This window comes from Raphanus sativus, unplaced genomic scaffold (genome assembly GCF_000801105.2).
Source record: "Raphanus sativus cultivar WK10039 unplaced genomic scaffold, ASM80110v3 Scaffold1578, whole genome shotgun sequence".
NCBI classification, from domain to species: Eukaryota; Viridiplantae; Streptophyta; class Magnoliopsida; order Brassicales; family Brassicaceae; genus Raphanus; species Raphanus sativus.
The window spans coordinates 1-21060 of NW_026616887.1; the positions used below are offsets into that span (position 1 = coordinate 1).

The 21060-nt window shown below is 31.4% G+C and overlaps 1 protein-coding gene and 1 long non-coding RNA gene across 2 annotated transcripts; one reads left to right on the plus strand and one right to left on the minus strand.

The window, feature by feature from the left end:
* Positions 1 to 9521: 9521 nt before the first annotated feature.
* Positions 9522 to 10249, minus strand: LOC130504441 (uncharacterized). The gene is made up of 2 exons (XR_008941267.1): positions 10042 to 10249; positions 9522 to 9807 (listed from the first exon to the last, which is right to left on the minus strand). It is a non-coding gene; the product is annotated as an uncharacterized LOC130504441 (long non-coding RNA).
* A 2284-nt stretch (positions 10250 to 12533) lies between these two features.
* Positions 12534 to 13503, plus strand: LOC130504442 (transcription factor bHLH126-like). Its single transcript, XM_056999051.1, has 3 exons — positions 12534 to 12827; positions 12956 to 13309; positions 13383 to 13503. Exons 1-3 carry the CDS (start codon positions 12603 to 12605, stop codon positions 13461 to 13463), a joined length of 660 nt encoding a protein of 219 aa, XP_056855031.1. The 5' UTR covers positions 12534 to 12602; the 3' UTR covers positions 13464 to 13503.
* Positions 13504 to 21060: the final 7557 nt, after the last annotated feature.

Here is a 21060-nt window from a genome sequence, read left to right on the forward strand (position 1 = left end):
AAAAAAGCCACAGCTTTTCAAATGAAGAAAAAAAAAACTGATCCAAATGAAACCGCGATTAATCACCACATACCTTCAACAACGCAATCTTGTGATCCCTACAACTCCACACCAGGAAAAAAAACTATCACCAAAAACAAAACAATTAATGAGATGAGGTTTGTTTCTCGAATTTCAACTATATATTTAGTGGTTTATGTGTAGGTTATGAAGCGTTTGGGATGATGGTAGAATGAATGAATATGGAAGAGTCAAACTACATATGATAGATCGAGTAACAAAACTGAACCCCGGAAGAGGAAGCAGCATCAAACGAAGGATCTCGGAGAAGACGACAGTTGGGACACCCTAGCAACATCAAAACGCTCCAGTCTCACGATTGAACCAGACGCCAGAGAGGACCGGTAATGGCTGGCCCAGTTAGCTCGGATAAAACCATGGATCACATGGTCCTGTGATAAGAAAAGATTATCTTATTAGCATCTCATAAAAATTTCACAGAGGAAAAAAAAATCAAGATGAAGAGTTTTCACATACAACCAAAGAATAATCAAGTTCATATATCGATTTGATTAAATCTATGCAACTAAGTTGGAAAGAACCATCACCTTCTCATCGAGGAGCAAAATGGTTATTCCCAAAAGCCCCCATTCTTGTTGATGTCCTTAGCATCCCAGAATCAGAGGAGCCTACCGACGGATCTGCCAAGTCGGAGTGAATCCAAGGTGGAGTAGGGGAAGGCGTCCACGGCGGAGACGGTGGCCACTACAGAGAAGGCGGCGACGTCAGAGACGACGGCAAGGGCAGAGATGGCGTCTGAGGCAGCTGATGAAGTCATTTTCGCAATGGAATCAAAAGGCCGGAAGCTATGGTGCGAGAAATCAAAAGAAAATGGTTGAGAGCTAACCTCGAGACTCTATATAAATGAGGATTGGAGAAACGTTATGGAAGCCCGGATCGTTGTGTCGAGAAAAGAAATAATGACCACCATTACTGAAGAAGAACGGAGGAGGAAGAGGAAGAGGAAGAAGATAGCCAGAGAGCTACGGAGAAAAATATCGAAAGCTTCGAGATGTATGAGCCTTTAAAACAGACAGAACACAATAATAAACAGTACACATGATCAAAACCCACAAAACAGAAAGCCCATTATTTAAAAAAAGGACACGTGTCCCTTAAGGAGGAGTGATACTCCCTCATTATATTATAGATTTGTTATAAAAAGTTTTATCTTCTAATAATTGATTTATCTTTAATCACTTTAATTAATCTTTACAAACAGTTAATGATGTTGAATTTATTTTTTTACTTTTTCACATATACCCGATTTTTTTGGTGTGAAATGGATATAATATTTCTCTGAATTATATAATTTGTTTTAAGATATAAATGTTGTGCTCTATTTCTATTTAGGAAATATTGAACAAAAATTATTAAAAACTTCAAAAAAAATAGAATAAATTTAATTTTATAATTTATCCTTCCCTCCCTCTCTTTCCCCTCATTTCTGTCATTCTATTTAATCTCTCCCACCCTCTCCCCACTATGCTCTCCACGTTTCTCTCTCTTTTTTCGATAATTCGGGAGTATTCGGCAGACCGTAACCCAAATGATTAGTCATCTGAAAGTTTGATCATCGGCGTCAATTAGACTTGGTTGCTTACAAAAGGAATTAGATACTCATATCATCTGATTACGTATATGGATAAACCTGATTAGACGCGTATTCAAATCTTTCGTATTCTTTTTTGTACATAAATTTCCCATCAAATTTGAATTACTTTTCAGTTTTTGTTAAAACAATTAATCAGTTCTCAATTTTAATTTTTTTCTTTACATAACATGTTTGAAAATTTTGAACATATTTTTTACAAATTTTATATTATAGTCCATAAATCAGATTTTCAACTTATACTATATTACATATTATATAGTATAGTTTAATTTTATTTTATATGTGATACAGTTACGTTGTTTTCTATTCTGTTTATATATACTAGAAAATTTAATTATATTCTTTCTTTCACGAAGATAATATTGTTTATTCTGGTAACAAAAAAATCACATCACTTTTCAATAATAGTGCATATTGTTAGTTTCTTATTTTCTACCCAGTATATACAATTGGCAAATTCACCGAATATTTAATATAATATAATTATTATTTATATAACTTTTATATGCTGCTACGTTGACAACCGCTCTCTAGAACTGATGACTTTTCTTAAAGACTTTTGGTAAACAATTTCAGCTAAATAATGAATAATTAAATCTGTTTAACCATTGATTCAGGTGAATTAGGCAGTAGGGTCTGTAGTGTATACAAATTAAAAAAAAAACATTTTTACACAAAAGCATCATCACTTCTGTAGTGTATACATATTAAAAAAAAAACATTTTTACACAAAAGCATCACTAACTATACATATTTTTGTTAATTTAACCAATATTAAAATAGATTACATAATATCATTGGTTGTATAATATTAATTGTTAGTAAATTTTATTTTGAAAATTGAAAACGTCATTTAATGTAGAACAAAACAATATTTTCTAATACGTCAACTATTTTAAACAAAAAGAGTATAATGCATGGCCAAGTCATGGATTTTTTTATGTTTTCTATTTTGTTTTGAAAACTCATTTTGTATATAGGTTTAATATTTTGGAGAAAAATATGTAGGGTTAATTACCTAACAAAATTGTGTTTCAATTCAAATTAAGTTCAATTATAACTTATGTTGAATCAAAAATATCAGCAGGTCAATTATTTATTAATTTTCAATAAAGCGAGGATAAAATTTGTATTTTGAAAAGTAAAAATTATTTGAATAAAGCATGTTTTTGTGTTTGATTCATATGGTTTAACCTCGTTGTCCACTCAAAATTGGTTTGAGTTTTCTATTTCACTATTCTTTTTAATATCTTAATTTGACTTCCACTTTATTTTTAATGAATCTATACTTACTAGACCGGCATCTACATTAGAAATTGTTAGATAAAAACATGAATGTGATTCACATATTATGTAACTACCATATAGAAAAAGTCAATTAAATTTCTGCAAGCGCTTTTATATAAATTGTTCATTAACATAGGAGCGTCTTGCTAGATTCTTTAATTGACAAGGTCATAAGAGCTCTATTTTATACTGGTTTGGGTTGTAACACACTGTATTTAAAAGAGTTATTCATTGTGTCAACACCATAATAATAAATTAAACATTCAAAACACCATAAATTTGTAATTTGGAGTCTTTTAATGGTTTTATATACTACCTTTATAAAAATCAAAAGTTCATAGTATTTTGAAATGCTTTGTAAATAGAAAGTAATATTTTAAAATTAAACATAATAAATGGTAGTTTGAAAGAACTTCATGATATATAAAGAATTTTGTGTCAGTATATACGAAGAGTGTAGTTGGGTCTGTAGTATGTGTAATTTCTGTTTGTTAACAATTTATTACAAATGATAGATTAACTAGTACCATTATAAAAATAAGAATGCATAGTTGTATTTTATAAAGGTATACATGTACTTATAATTCGAAAACCATATTTAATTCTTTTGAACAAACGCAAAACAAAAAAAATTATAAACAAACATAAAACAGGACTATAAATAATTCCGACCTTACTGTACAAATTGCGGCTTTTGTTGGCAACCGTCCGATTAGAAGCCATTATTTTCTGTCATCATGAGGAACTTTGCATAATCTCTTTTTCCTCACAGTGGTCGACTTGGCGTGGGACATTTGGTCATAAATAAAAACGTGCGTCTAATTTCTAATTTCTAATTTTATAAGGCATGATTTGGTGCATCAGATACTTCCACATCACACTCCCAAGCAAACAGCCTTTGGTACTTCTTTTAAAATGTTGAAATGGGTTTTCTAATATTTAACCACACAAGCGATCGAGTGGTACAGCGGACTTAAAAAAGTGCTAAGTATTTTTTTTTTTTGATTAACCTGGGGATATCCCGGACCTATAGAAAATGCTAAGTATTTCGGGTTCGAAACCTATCAAATTTATATTTATCTGTTTGTATGGTTATGCGACATGAATATCTAATTTTTATTCCGAGCAAACAAATCAGTCTATCATTGGTGGAAAGGTTCCCATAAAATTAGTCAGTTAGAGTTCGGTCTACCGGACGCCCTAGATTATTAAAATATATATATTTATATTGACAGTAAAAATCCTTGTTCGAAAACGCGACGATTTGTCGGTGTAATAGGCCGAGTAAACGCAGATCAGTGACAAAACGTGGCGATATGTCTCTGACCGGAAGCAAAACGCGGTAAGACGATTTTATGTCGAGTTGACTGTGGAATTGTAGTAGTCAGTGCGTTGTTTAGATTATATAAAAATCTGTTCTTTCTTAAACCATGAAAAAACGAAAGTTGAAATCGAGTTTTATTCAAATCCAACGTATTTATGATATATCTTTGGCTTTATTGATTAAAGATCAAGAAACTCAACGAAAAAGATGAAAAAAACTGGGTAGCTGCGTTTTTAGGTTACATAGAGTTATAGGAAGGAGATGAACTTGCAAAGACGGTATTACTATTCATTTAAATGAAAATGAAAAAAAAAATTAAAAACATCTTGAATTCACGACCCTTTGCTCCCTCCGAAATGGCCATAACCACTCCACCAATGTGAGTACTTACTGTCTAGTGAACAATATACTTAGTATAATTGTAACATCCCGAGTTGTGATATGTGAAAAGGCTTAAGAGATTTGATTTGGCTACCTATATCATCAAAGTTGACTTACCTTTTCCGTCACACATCCGTTTAGAACTCCAGAGTTAAGCGTGCTTGGGCTGGAGTAGTGAAAGGATGGGTGACCTATCGAGAATTGATTCGTGATACCGTGTAAGTGAGTCCAAAGCACGGGGAAAGGTCGGGTGGTGATTGCAGGGACAGTAAACAATGATTTCGATCCTTGGAATAACGACCGACCGTCGGATGGGATGAAGCCCACGGGCCGAAAGAACGGGCGTGGGTGGCTCATTAGCCGTGGACGGGTCGGGCGTTACAATAATAGTTAATATTTTATAAATCAAGGCAGACTTTGCTACATAAACATGTATCATTTTGTATTATACGTAGATATAGAGTATTATACGTACAAATAGAGTATCATATGTATAAAAATACATAAAATTTATCCCGCATACTCCCCCAAAATCTTTTGTTTTTTCAATAAATCGCTAAATTCAGGTACACCACATACGTAGCGCCTAACGAGTTTCCGAACAAGGGTAATTAAAAACACTAGAGCAAGAGAGACGTGTTTTAGAGAATTTCCAAGGGTCATAAGCCAAATTAATATAAGAGAATGCCAGTCCAATCATAAATCATCTTGAAGCAATGAGAATGAAAATCAATACTTAATCTAAGTGAAACCAGTTTAGTGAAGTGATAAGATGCAAGAACAAGACCCAAATGCAAACTTAAACCTTAACTCAATAAGATAAAAGATGATTCATGAGTTTAGAGACTTGATCTCAGGTGATTAAGATTCAATCTAGGATAGCAAGCTTTTATCAAAAGATTTCCTTAAGTCTAGACACAATTTAAACAAGTTCTCTCCCAAGATAAATATTCATTTGCAAATCATTATCAAAACATCAATTCTCATTGGTTTGAATAATGCAAGCAATCATTACAAGATAGTCTACTAACTATCTAAACTTCCTAGCATCAATTCCCATTGGCTAGGAGGGTAAAGAGCTAAATTTATTTGGTTCAGCATTTTATCGAACACTTTTCGGGTGTGAAATGCCTAAAGATCTAGATTAGAGAGACCAACACTAATCTAGCATTAAGAGCAATAGGAAAGCAAAGAAATAAAGAGATATAACACTAAACATCTTAGATCTTCACTTAATCACCCTAATCACTCTAACCCATGAATCCAAAGGATGATTACTCACTAATCATTTCTGTTACACTTAAACCCATGATAGACAGAAGCATAATAAAGATAGAAGAGGAGATAATCACAAGTAACCAAGAGAATGGAAGTCCAAATTGCATAAACTTCAAGATCCAAAAGGTTTTAGAGTTTTACAATGGATAAAATGATCACTTTTCTCAACAAAGAAAAGTTCTATTTATACTAAGAATCTAAAAACTCGAAATCTTCTAAAGTTAAGTGAACGTAGCGGCCTTTGTTGAGCCAGCTAGGGTGGCCGCTATGTGCAGAGGGGCATAGCGGCCCTTGTTAAGGCCGCTAGGTGCAGAGGTCGTAGCGGCTTTTGTTGTAGCCGCTATATTTGGCCGATGTGTTCCGAATTTTTCATAGAATTAAATGGAGTTTTTTCGGATTGATTTGGAGTTTCTCTATCGGCCTATGCAGTGCCCGCTAGAGATAGCCGCTACAGTAGATGAATCTAGCTGCCTTTGTTGTGGACACTACGACCTCCTCCGACTCTTTTTTCTTTATTTTGCTCATTTCATCTCTTCAAATGCTCAATTTTGTCTAAGTACTTGCTTCAGAAGGTTCACAATGCAAATGCACATGCAAAGACACTAAACACACCTAAATGCAAGTTAAATGGATGAATACATGAGAAATAATAAACCTAAAACTATCCAAAATCACAATACATTAAAAAGGACGATAGATCTGACTAAATAATGATTATAAGCCAGATTTCGGAAAGGTGTCACTGTAATGACAATAAAATGTGAAAACTCTGTGGTAATATGCAAAGATCCAGACTATAACCAACAACCATTCTCGCTAGCCAGTGTGCTATCATGACTAGGTCTAGTGGCGGAGCTAACCATATTTTTCAACGGGATCAATTTGATTCAACCATATATATGTTACAGGGGTCATATAAAGTTATTTATAATATTTCACCAATTTCTTTTCATAAAATTCAAGTCGAAATTTTGTTTATAGAAATTTCATAGAGGTCAAGAGTGATCACCTTTGTTATAGTGTTAGCTCCTCCACTGACCAGGCAGCACCAATGCTAACTCGACCTGACCGCCGACCAAAACGGTGTGGTTTGGTACAAAGTAGTTTAAGACACTTCAAAGATGCATAAACTATATATCGTGCTAAGCAAATTTAAAATTTTATTTAAGTAAGGTTTCGGCAAAAACTCGAATGCTAGCGCACCAAAAAAGCAAATGAGAAAAGCACTATTAATATAGGTTTTCTCACCATACTTCGATTCTCGTACATTTGATTCACAAATCAGGTTCGTCATTCAGAAAAAAAAAACATAATCATTTACCACCACACCATGCATAAAGGATGCTGCTGATTATATAATCTGAAATAAAATTGTGTCCGCCGGCATACACATCAAATGAACGAAGTAACCTAAATTCTACCTACCATCTTCAAAGACCTAAAACACACCCGCTGACTATTCCGATAATTTTTCTTGAATAAATGAAAGTACATGTTGTGAAAAATACGATAAACGTACTTTGCATAGCATGCACTGATGCACACACATCCACGAGAAATAAATATATGTTGGTCAAACATCCAAAACAAGTAGATCTCTAAAGTCCACCTAAATATGAATATAGTGGAGTATATATATAAATATATATAAAAGGTAGCAGAGGATTCGTGACAGAGAAGGAGGATTTTGCTTTACGCTTGAAATGATAACCTTCACCAAAAATGCTTCTTTTAAAAACTATAAGAAACAAAAAATGGGAACGTTGGAAGGATATCATCGTATTTTTATCCATAACATATTATATTGTATAGTATCTTCTTAAGAGGAATAAACATACACAATATCTTTGATACGCAATGGATATGGGGGGTTTAAATAATAAATAAGTAACTAGATTTTGACCCGCGCTTTTGAAGCGCGGAATATTTTACGATGAAAAATTTCACTAATAAGTAAACAAATATTTTGGTTATTTTTAAAGAGTGTGTATTTAAAATATTTTTGCATTTAAATCAGTATTTTTAAATTCAACCCGATTGTGATTATACCGGTTAACCGGAATCTGACAATCATTTTGTTTTAAATATTCATATTAAAAATACTAAAACCCGAGACTAACCATTGAACTGATGGATGACCGATATGTAATCTAATTGATTTAAATTTAATAGTTTCATAATTTTATCTTAAATAATCGAAATTTTAAATTCACTATTTTGTAATTTATGAAATTATACTTTTTACAAAATTTTAAAGAGAAAATGATAGATATTAAAAAACTAAGATAATTATTGTATTATTGAAACATTGATAGTTTTATAAAAATAATTATTTGGAAACATTGATAGTAGTATAAAGAAATAAGTATATTGTTTGGAAACATAGATAATAGTATAAAAAAAGAAACATTAGTGACTTAATGTATGTTTAACTATAAAGTATAAAGGTGTATTTAATTTAAAAACTTACAAAATAAATGTTAGGTCCAACATAATGTTTCTGTTTTAATAAGATAGATGTGATTAACAAGAGTAGTTGCAGTGTTAGCAGGTGCACATCAAAAGCTGGCAGCCCACAGGCGACCATAAGAAGACCAATGGCTGAGATTTGATCACATATCTTACATGTATCCGAATCTTAGGACACGATTGGGCTTCCACGTCAACAAATGTTAAATAGATGTATCCTTAGTTGTGTGAGATCATAAATTCTTAAAGGCAAATGTGGATAGGGACATATTTTCACTTTTGTTTCTATGCAATTTTGTCGGTTTGACATTTTAATGTACAACACCTCTTTTGTTTAATTTGATATTTGATGGCCGGAAGGATGAATTTGCCTAAATTTTTGTTTTTAACTTAGGGTATGCTTTTCTTTGTCAAAAAAAAAAAACTTAGGGTATGCTTTGACCAAAATTGTTAACATACATGAATTGTCTAACTCATGGAAATTAGACCTAGCTCAAAGTTTTGCGAAACAGATAAAAGTATCATCGTTTCTTTTTATATGCGATTATCATCTAACACTAAGTTATCTCTTATCTCAGTTTTTCGATAGTTGCCTTTTATTTGGTGTACAGTTTCAGTACAATAATGTATACTGTAAACATAGTTTGGAAAAAGTGAACAAAAAAAAAAATAGTTTGGGAAAATAATTCATTTATTAAAGTGTTTTAGTAAAAAAAATAAGTTAGGTTAAAAAACAATAGTTAGCAGTTTGTGTTAGTATGCCAATGGTTTCACTATCCAAAATTTAAAATTACATATTGTTTTCTTTTTACATATTATGAATATACATTTTGTGTTACATATTGTTGACAAAATAAAGTTAGTTCTTCTTAGTATGATGAGCCATGTCTTAGGAATGTCAATTGGACAGGTGACAAAAAAAAATGTCAATTGAACGGACTGGATGGATTTGGGCGTGTACAGATGGACTTATTTTCTTTTGGGCGTTTTTGGTCGGAGTCCAAATAACAGCATGTCCAAATAGGACAATGACCAGTTGGATTACTCATGGGGTCCATATGCTCACTTAATATAAACAAAATTAATTTTCAATTTAAAAGATGTATAGATTCTAATTTCATATATAAAATTTTAAATCTACTTAAATTTCATGTTTTACACAAGATACTTAGACTTAAACTTCATGTTTTACAAAAAATAATTAAATTTAGAGTTAAACTTCATGTTTTACAAAAAAATACTTAAATTTATAATTAAACTCCATACTTCATTCTCTTCTTTCTTCCACCTTCTTCTTCATAATCACCTTCCTTCTCTTATTCTTCTTTGAATACTACGATCAAACCGAGCCAAAGCAAACAATCGAACTTGAAGAACCCATCAAAGTTCAAACCTAGAATCAAAAATTACCAGTCAATCAAACCCGTCAAAGTTCAAACCTAGAATCGCAAGTTACAAATCAATCGAACCCATCAAATCCAAAATCCATAAATTGAGAGAGAGACCCATCGAACCTAGAATCTCAAGCCCATTAAATTTCAAATCCAGTCGTGTGATTCAACGAATATGAATAGGTGAAGATGAAGACTAAGAGGACGAAGCGAAGTAAAGAATTGAGAGGACGAACCTGAGCGAGATGCGGACCCGAGGGAGATGCGATAGAGAGGCGAAACGAGAGTAAAGAGTGAGGAGGTAGAAGAAGGATTGCTCGACACGATTTTGGTTTCGTCTCCGAGTTCATGAGTCGCTGACGACCAGAAAACAAAAATTATGATTTTCTCCAAATATTAACTCTAGATATTTTTAAGATTTGGGCAGTCCATGTCCATTTGGTTTTACCCATATGAACTATGGGTATACTTGGGTGTCGCTCATTTGGACAAAAATAATTTGGACGGATTTGGGCGTGTCCATATTAGTCCATATCGATTTGGACATGGGTTACCCATGGACAGTATGCCCATTTGACATCCCTAGATGTCTATACACCATGTCTTGCCTAGTTTTCAAAGTACATTAGAAACTCTATAAATTAATATTCGGTAAATTAATAAACACTATAAATTAATAAATTTTTCTGGTTCTAAATCGAGTCAGTTAAAAATATAACATAAATCGATAAAATAATAAAATAATATTTGTTTAAAAAAATCTATGTAAATATATGAAGGCAAATAACTTAATTAATGTATATATAGTAAATTTAATTATTTTCTTAATTTTATATAAAATATATATTTTAAAATAGAAATATCTAAAATTGATTTTTTATAAATTAATAAATCTATAAATTAATAAATTGTTATATTACCAACATTATTAATTTATAGAGTTTTTACTGTATGTAATAGAAATTTTTTTTTTCTAGAAAGTCCATGGAAGCAAGCCGAGGCTAAGCCCAAAAAGAAAGAAGTTTTAACTAAATTTCATAGAAAATCAAATCTAAACTATTAAAGGTGAAGTACAAATAGAAAATACCCCTGGATTTCCCTCAATAATTACACACCCCTGCCACTAGATTATAAACTGCCGTTTCATTTAATTCCTAAACGAGCATAAAACATTGACATCACAATACCAGCCCAATACAAACTAAAAGCCTAATATATAAATACCACCTAAACTCCACTGAACCAAAATTAATTTAATTCTCCTCAGCATGCGTCCTTCTACCTTGCTATACAAACAAAACCAAATATATAAATACTTAACCACATATTGTTTAAATACTTATTAACCAGGTAAATCGATTCAAAATATACAATGCTTAAGAGGAATGGTGTAAACCGTGTAATAGACATTGTTGTGCTATCATCTAAATTTTTCCTATCTAAACCATTAATTTCTTGTATGTATTTTTTATGTTTACTCTGATATTTTTATGATCAATTGTATGGTTTCTAACATGGTGTATTTTAACAATTCTCTGATATGGATAAAATCTTATTATATTTTTAAAAAATGTATTTAGGTTAAAGAATAACAAAAGATATTATAGTTTGAATCTTTTGATATTTTTTTTGACAAAAAGTTTAAATCATTTGATATTATCTGTTTACGAAATATATATTTCTAATTTATTAATTTCCAAAATAAAATATTCCAAAAACGCAAGAATATAAAAATAAACCATATCAAGAAATACAATTAATCCGTTCATACTAATAAATTCAATAATTTCTAAACTCAACCACATTCAGTTTTTTTCCCAATGTCAATGCACCCACCATCACACAAAGGATATCATTACCTAATCTTTATTAAAAATAATATTCTGGTGTTTATGATGATTAAAATAAAAAGAAATGTGTAGTTGATAATTTAAAAATGTATATGCCGATCGATACCTATTATTTCGAATCACAACTAACAAAATATTTACTTAAATTCTACAATTTAACCTAACCTTTCAAACATATTTTTTTTGTATTATTCAAGATTTTGTTCATAGAATTTGTGCTCGGCTTTTATCACTGAATGAGGTCTCATGTTTTCACAATTTTTCTTATTTGGGCCAACTATTTAGCAAATTAATTCCTCTTTTTAATGTATTACTATAGTATTAAATTCAAATTTATACAAACTACCTATTATTGTAACAAGTTAATACATATATCTAATATACAAACTACTAATATTGTTTTAAATCATATAAAATTCGTTTTAAATCATTTTATTTGCAAATATAATAGTAAAAAAATTATTGTAAAATGAGCAAACAATTTTATTTTAAAAATTCTAATTATAAAAAAAAACTTTGACATCATGTCTGTCGAAAAAAATATAATGAGCACGAAACACACATAGTTGAGTTGAAGAAGAAAACAATTTTATTTTTAAAAATAAGTAGCTAAACTGAACAAACAAATTTGAGTGCCTTCATAAATGTTAAAAAATAAAAATATAGCCATTGTAAAATTTTTAAAAATTGAAGATAGTACCCGCACGGGCGTGCGGGTCCAACACTAGTTTAGATTAAAAATGTGATTCTTGAAAGCTGCATTATTTGGTCTTCCTAATATTTTTATATATTAAAAGAATGGTCATGAGAGAACCATTTATTTCTTTAAGGCACCATCCTTCACAATATAAAAGCTACCGAGTAAACAATATGAGAAATTGAAATATAGGACATAATCAGGAAATCCTAGGGAGATCTGGCGTTATTGAAGCTCAAAGTGTCAAACTATGGATCCTAATAAGAATCCTTATTCGAAAGGGTACCAGAGACAGAGACCATTTGGTTCAGCCGGCGAAGGTGGCAGCAGCGGCGGTTCCGATATGCCCCATGATATAGATGATAATAATAAAAAGAAGAAGCTTCTCCACCGCGATATCGAACGCCAGAGAAGACAGGAAATGGCTATACTCTACGCTTCGCTTCGTAGTCACCTACCTCTTCAATACCTTAAGGTTCATATTCTTGGTCACTTTTTCTCAAATTTTATTGTTTTCTTAATATCATTTGTCCTAAAAAGAAACAAGATTTGGTGGGATTTGTTTTCTAGGGCTATGAACATGTATTTTTCTTGATTTATTAGGGGAAGAGAGCTGTTGCGGATCATGTAAATGCAGCGGCTGATTTCATAAAGGACACAGAAACACGGATTAAAGAACTCAGTGCAAGAAGAGACGAGCTAAGCAGAGAAACATGTCAGAGATCAGATCCTGACCTAGCAGGAAGTGGATCCGAGTTAGGCAAACCGGAACCGGCGAGTTTGATTGTGCAACCATGCGTGAATGGTTTCGAAGTGGCAGTGAGCAGCAACTCGTCAGGTCCTGACGCTTTGCCACTTTCAAGAGTGCTCGAGGCACTTCAGGAGTTAGGGCTTCAAGTCATCAATTCTCTCACAACACGAGTAAATGAAAGGCTCATGCACACTATTCAAGTCGAGGTATTGTTACCATATGCCATGCCAACTGCACTTAGTCTAGGGTTTTCACCATATGTGTATATATTCAATACAGGTTAATACTTTCGGATGCTTGGACTTAGCTTGGTTGCAGCAGAAGCTAGTCGAGGAGTTGATCCCTTCGCCGGGGTACTAATAAGTAGTAATAACTAAGAAACATAACATTCTTAGTTTTAAAAGTTTCTTCATCGTACGATCTCTTTTCCAAGTACTCGTTTTTTTGTTATATGTATGTGTGGTTTGAACTTTAACCAAATATAAACTCATTTAAAATTTATTTCTCTTTTAGTTTTCTTTTTTTCTCTTTTTAGATTTGGTAATAATATAAGCAAAATGTTCTGTAATATATATGTTTTTAAGTCGGGTATAAATCGGTTTTCGGCTTTGACATACTCTCTAGCTAGGATACCAATCAAAACACAAATATATGCTATATATATACGTCCGATATGGCATATAGTTTCATGCATTTTACAACATAAGTATAGGTTATATTCTAACTAATTCCATGGTATGCTAAATGCAGAAATATCTAAATTTATCTTGAAACTTCATATTGGGAGCGGGCCTTGAAATTCATTCTTGGATGGAGGCGTAGCTTCGGTTTAAACTGTGTGTGATGTTGTTAAGTTTCAAAAGGACATTAGGGGTATCTAGGTCATAAACTTAACCCTCATTCACTGCCCTCACCGTAAAGACCAAGGGTTTGATGTTTGCAACATTGCATTTTACTCACCATCTAAGGTTTTTGTGTGTTTGTTTTACATTTTTCTTCTACTTACCTCCAAATATCAGCTATCATGTTTCCCTTTCATTATAATATTTTATATCATTCCATCGTTATGTTTTCATGCGGATTTTTAGTATGAATATATGGGTTTTATATAATATATATCCCACGAATCACTAAGTCTTATTGGAAGGAATAATCGGTAAGCGCAGCTTAGTGAAACAAGACCGCCTAGATTTAACCAGAAAGGTATATATAAAGAGACCAACATGTAGTCTACTTATTTGTGCTAATGTTTAATTGTATCGATTCAAAGCAGCATAATGCAAATTATCTTCTATATGAAACAAGGGTAGGTGGGAACCATCTTTTGAGCTCTATTGATCATAATCTGCAAGATTGTTCTCGACCTAACTACTTATTTTTGTTCGTTATTAATCACTTTCGCTATCTTCCATATTTTATGTGATATTTAATACATATATAGGACTGAAAATTTGAGAAGGAACAACTCTTATTTCTGCGACATAGTGAGTTATCAAATAAGAGAAACCATATATGAATTAGAAATACAAATCATGATCTAGAAATCAAATGTTTGAGCAATTCGAACGTGCCAAACAAAGGATCAAAATGACTATAAGATAGTAATACTCGTTTGAGTATACGTAAGCTGACTATCTTAACACATGTTTACACACAATCAAATAAATTAAATGATGACTTCGGTATTACGAAATCTAAATGAATATACACGTGTGTTAGGATACGTGTATATTAATCTCATGACCTCTCATCGAACATTAGTGATATGTATGTTCTAAAACATACCAAACATATAAAGGAGCCCAAGAATCTTGCATGACATTGACATGCAAGCAAAAATGGATGAAACCACTGTAATATTGCTCACTTAGACAAATACTAGGTTTAGTATAAAGAATTTGTTAAACGCTTATGATTGTTCCGAAAAGGAAGAAGCATATTGCCATAAAGAAAAGTCCTAAATTCAATGCATAGAACCAACTTTCTATTTCCAATCTTCATATTAATTTGTTATTCAACGATTTAAAACATTATCATACTTTAATAAACTATAAAAAGATTATCTGATATACAATTACAAAATCTTCCATTCTATTGTAATTCACGATACGACACAAAAGTATACATATCCCCAAGATCTTGGTTTCTTTTGCCTTTTCTTTTCCTATGTATACACACACCCATAAGCATATTAATAAAAATCACATCAGTTCTGATGTTAGAATCACTCATCTAAGAGATACGCATTATGAGTTGTTGAGATTTCCGAAATATTCGTCTGTTATCTTTAATTATATCATTATTGGTGCTAAATTAATTTATATCAACTTTGAGATGCCGTCCAACAAATTCATGATCATGAAATCAGATTGTGTTCCAATAAAGATTGTCTCATGACGTTTAATTTAAGAAAAACTAGATTTTGACCCGCGCTTTTGAAGCGCGGGATATTTTACGATGAAAAATTTTACTAATAATTTAACAAATATTTTGGTTATTTTTAAAGAGTGTGTATTTAAAATATTTTTGCATTTAAATCAGTATTTTTAAATTCAACCCGATTGTGATTATACCGGTTAATCCGGAGATCTGACAATTCAATTTATGTTTTTAAAATATTCATATTAAAAAATCACTAAAACCCGAGACTAAACGATTGAACTGATGGATGACCGATATGTAATCTAATTGGATTTAAATTGTAATAGTTTCATAATTTGTAATCTTATAATCGAAATTTTAAAGTTCACTATTTTGCAATTTATGAAATTATGACGTTTTTACAAAATTTTAAAGAGAAAATGATAGATATAAAATAACTAAGATTAATTATTGTATTATTTGGAAACATTGATAGTAGTATAAAAAATATATTGTTTGGAAACATTGATAGTATTATAAAGAAATAAGTATATTGTTTGGAAACATGGATAGTAGTATAAAAAATAGAATATTAGTGATTTAATGTATGTTTAACTATAAAGTATAAAGGTGTATTTAATTTATAAACTTACAAAATAAATATTAGGTCCAAGAGAATGTTTCTGTTTTAATAAGATAGATGGGGTATATTAAGAATTTATAATACTGAAAGCCGATATTGTTTTCAACCAGTATAACCATACAGCCCATTAACAACAATCGAAAAACACAATTAATTCGATCTTATATCGCTTCAGTATAATACAAATAAATATTAATTTAAAAATGTAAACATTTAACGTTTGAAAAAAGAATAGAATAAGAAACCAATCAAATTAAAAAGAAAATATATATTCCCAATTGGCTAATTTGATCTACAATTATGTTTGTACACGTACGGATCTAATGGTGAGCCTAATAATTAAGAGCAAGATCCAAGACAGCCTAGCTAAAAGTATAACATCGGTTTTAGCTCTGTACCTTATAAGTGATGACCAAAATTTTGTGTGTGTCCGTGTGGAAGTTAATTTAGCCCCATAATCATTCATCCTGCAGTTAAAAAAATGATTGATACTGATTTGTAGCCAAACGTATCAACATGTTCGTCCATGTACTTCTCCATCAGCAGGTGTCGTTTCCTGAGATTCAGATATGAAACACTTTCGGCTGCCCCAAGCAATAATTTTTTCATAAAAAATTGTGAATACATATATATACAGTAATACAATTATTGTAGTTTAGTGTGAGCGAATCACAGGAAAAAAAAAATTTTGTCATCTAGAACTTGTGGGGAATTTTTTTTTTAATTTATACAATTTTCTTAGAAATTAGTATCCATATTTTGTAATTGATTTCTTGAAAAAAATCATGTTTTTATTTTAATCTAAAACTTTGCTTACCGTAAAGCTACTAACGAGATTACATTTTATAGTTTTTGTTACTAACCGTAAAGCTATATGGACTATATAGTTTATCTATAAGTGTCACTGTTAGTAACTATCTACGATCAATAACTGTTTAAGACTTTCTGCTAGTATTCCAAAATTGTTGCATGTAATCTGAGATAGCAGTAGCATATGTCAAAGAGGATATATATCCATTATCCAACATTTGCGATTTATAAACATAGAACGGATAGGTTAAGATTTAAATCGGACGATTGGGCTATCAGCCTTATCAAATTTAAGTGGATTCTAACATTACTAGAAGCCCATATATTGAAGAGAGACGTTTCCCCCATTCCCCAAAAAGGTTTATTTTATAATGGACCGAATGATTATTAGCAGCAGCAACAGTATATAATTTTGTAGCCTAAATATCTTTTTAGAACTGTTGAAAAGTAATGGCACTAGTTTCATTTTAATTCTTTTAAGTGTTTGCAATAGGAATCCATATTATTATTTATGAAACGATTATTCATTCTAAAGTCTGATCTGGAATTTTAACAACTTATTTAATCATAAATTTGTTTGGTCAGTTTTTTTTGTCATCAACTTATTTGAATATTAATGATTAGGTGTTCTATCCGTGTATGTGCATAATAGTTTTTCAAATATTTATTAATAGATGCATCAATAATTTAAAGAGTCATTTAGCTCAATATACATAGAATGGAAAATAATTAGGTAAGTGGTAAAAAATTATTATATTTGCATGTTTGGTAATGCAAGAGTGATGAAAATTACGAGTGTCTCCTTTTCGTCTTGTGTAACATTTTCTTTTTCCTTCTTAAAATTCATTATAATCAGCACATACGTACACGTGCAGAGAATGGAAAACTCACATCTCTCACTCTATCTTCCCTACCCACAGTGCTCAACTACACAAGCACAAAAGCACACAAGCACACACATCATCATCTCAAGAACACGAAAACCGTTTAGAGAAGAGGAAGTCAGAGGGATCAATTTTTTTTTAAAACAGAAGTTCTGGGGTGAATTTTTTTTTATTAATAATATTTCTTCAAGTCTTCCCCTCTGACATCAGAAAATAAGAATGCAACAGTTTACCGACTAAACGAAAGACCTAGATTATAGAAAGAAAATGGCAAATCTAACAAACATTCACCTAACAATAAAGAGGAGAATTCGGGGGAGGGAAAGAAGATAATGGCATAACTACCGCTCCGATTGAATACCAATGGCTTCTAAATTGGATTATCAGAAATTACACAGTTGCAGAGAATCCAAGACCGACCGCCGTCAATGTATCTTCAGCGTAACCCCAGCTTCGGAGGTGTTCGATCTGGCAACCACTCGGATGGAGAGAGAAGGCTTCTCGGACCAGACGTGTCTCCATCGCTTGGACAAGGCGGAAGTTCTGATCGCTGACTTTGTCGGGATTGAGGAGAGGATAAGGTGGGGAATCGCGTCTGGTAGAGAGCTAAGAAATCCAAATCTTCGATTGGATCGTCGCCGTTCATTCTGTTTTCGGTGAGGGATGATCGGAGAGAGGTGGCTAAGGGTTTCAACAGCCGGTAGTGACGCCGTCTTGCTGTCGGGAAATTTCAGCCAATTTTTATGCATCCAATCTCAAAATATATTTTTGTGTGTAAAAAATGGTTTTAAATGTTTACTAAATATTTGATTGGCATATCATCGCAGGCATACGGTTTAGGGATAATACTGTCATATATGGAATGTCGAACAATTGCACATGTAGACATCACCACTTGTGCAAATAATCTTCTAAACGTGTATATCACATGCAATTGCTCTAATTTAAAAATCAATAAATGATTATTTCAAGAGTTCAAAATATTTAATCATAAATTAAAAAATAAAATAAATTTGAAAACACTCATAGATTTGAAATATTTAGTAACATATTAAATATCAAATTTGGTATATGAGATACAATTTTTCATCATAGTAAAATTATCCTTTATTTCATAAAATAAATTTGAAAACAGTCATGTTTACATACATTATATAGAAATATATATAGGGATTTATATTTATTTTATTTTTTTAATTATTATGTAAATATTTTTTGGATAACACTATATAAACTATTTAAGATAGTGATAATTATAAAATCAATTAAAATGAACAAAATAGAGAAAAAAAAAACTAAATTCATCGTTGCTCTTATAGGTAAGTTTTTTTTTTGTTTTTTATCTGTTTAATTATTCATTAAATGTAATAAAGATTTAACCTCTCTAAAATTTCGCGTGAACAATCATTTGTTTTTAAACTGATCAAATAAATTTATTTTTTCCAAGTAAATGCATAGAAATAAGAGTTAAAATGTTGAAAAGAGTTGAACTAAAAAATGGGTTGAAACTTGAAACTGAGCATAATAGTGAGACAAGACAAGTCCTAGTAAATGCCAAGCCATTGTAGCTCTGCAATACTTCATATATCCATGAACGTTTGAAACATGTGGTCATGTTGTAACTACCTTAATTTGTAACCCATGAAAAATATTCTTCTACTTTCAAATCATCAAGAAAAGAAATATAGACAACCTTAATTTGTAAAGTTTTCGAAACTTGAAAACCCCCAAAGAAAGTGAAGAGTAGAGAAACATACAGTGTGGTTGAAATCATATTGTAATACTCAAGCTGTCTCTTCTCAGAGAGAGATGCGTGGCTAAATATCATCATCTCACCATGCATTAATTTACTAGTACGGTTTATTTTAAAATATTTCTGTCACACTTTTAAATAGCATCTGCTCGTTTACCAATGTAATGCAGTAACTAGATCTTGATCCGCGCTTTGGAAGCGCGGAATATTTTACGATGAAAAATTTCACTAATAACTTAACAAATATTTTGTTAATTTTTAAAGAGTGTGTATTTAAAATATTTGTATTTAAATCAGTGTTTTTAAATTCAACCCAATTGTGATTATACCGGTTAATCCGGAGATCTAACAATTCAATTTAGTTTTTTAAAATATTCATATTAAAAAGTCACTAAAACCCGAGACTAACCGATTGAACTGATGGATGGCCGATATGTAATTTAATTTGATTGAAATTGTAATAGTTTCATAATTTGTAATCTTATAATCCAAATTTTAAAGTTTATTATTTTGTAATTTCTGAAATTATGACGTTTCTACAAAATTTTAAAGAGAAAACGATAGATATAAAATAACTAAGATTAATTATTGTATTGTTTGGAAATATTGATAGTAGTATATAAAATATATTGTTTGGAAACATTGATAGTAGTATAAAGAAATAAGTATATTGTTTGGAAACATAGATAGTAGTATAAAGAAAGGAACATTAGTGATTTAATGTAGGTTTAACTATAAAGTATAAATGTGTATTTAATTTAAAAACTTACAAAATAAATGTTAGGTCCAACAGAATATTTCTATTTTAATAAGATAGATAAAGTTACATAGCTTTCTTTTGATAGCTCTCAGTCTCAGGTTTCAAAAGAAGCTCAAGAACCCAAATAACATAAGATATACATATTGGATTTTTTTTTGCCCGTGCAAAGAATCTTGTTCTTCTTCTTTCTTCTTTTGTCAGTCCATTTTCACATGCCACTTGTCATTATACGTTAGTGGTAATAACAAAACAAGAAGACAGGCTTTGTCTTAATGGAAATGGGTAAAGAATGGTCCAGTGGAGGCAGATCCAGGAGCAAATCCAGTGAAGCTAATGGCTGCATCCCTGCTCTTTACCACTTTTTTCATTCTCACCATTTCTACTTTACTTCACGTCACCATCACCGCCAGCCAAGTTTTGATTCTCTCTCAAGATATCCAAAAGGTACTAGCCTTCTCTTCTCTCTGCTGTTTGGTAGTCATTTGTGAGTTTAAAACATGTTGACTGTTGACCAAGGAAAAGAAAGACTTAGTTTTATAGAGGATTAGGTTCGTTGTATAAAGCACTTGGGACTGTTGTTGTTGTTACTGGAACTTTCAGGCTTGGTTGCGCCACGAAACAGCTTGGAGTTAACAAAGGAGTCTTCTCTATCAACAAAATACAAGGAAAAAGATAACTTCAACATCTCTGTAAGTCAGCATTAATGGTTTTATTATATAGTACTGATGTAGCAGCCAAGTGACAAA

Bases quoted from the DNA above. Each gene is read 5' to 3' on its own strand.
- LOC130504442 (XM_056999051.1), top strand. From the start codon at position 12,603: ATGGATCCTAATAAGAATCCTTATTCGAAAGGGTACCAGAGACAGAGA. The intron at 12,828-12,955 runs GTTCATATTCTT...TTGATTTATTAG, and splicing joins TACCTCTTCAATACCTTAAG to GGGAAGAGAGCTGTTGCGGA. The intron at 13,310-13,382 runs GTATTGTTACCA...TATTCAATACAG, and splicing joins TGCACACTATTCAAGTCGAG to GTTAATACTTTCGGATGCTT.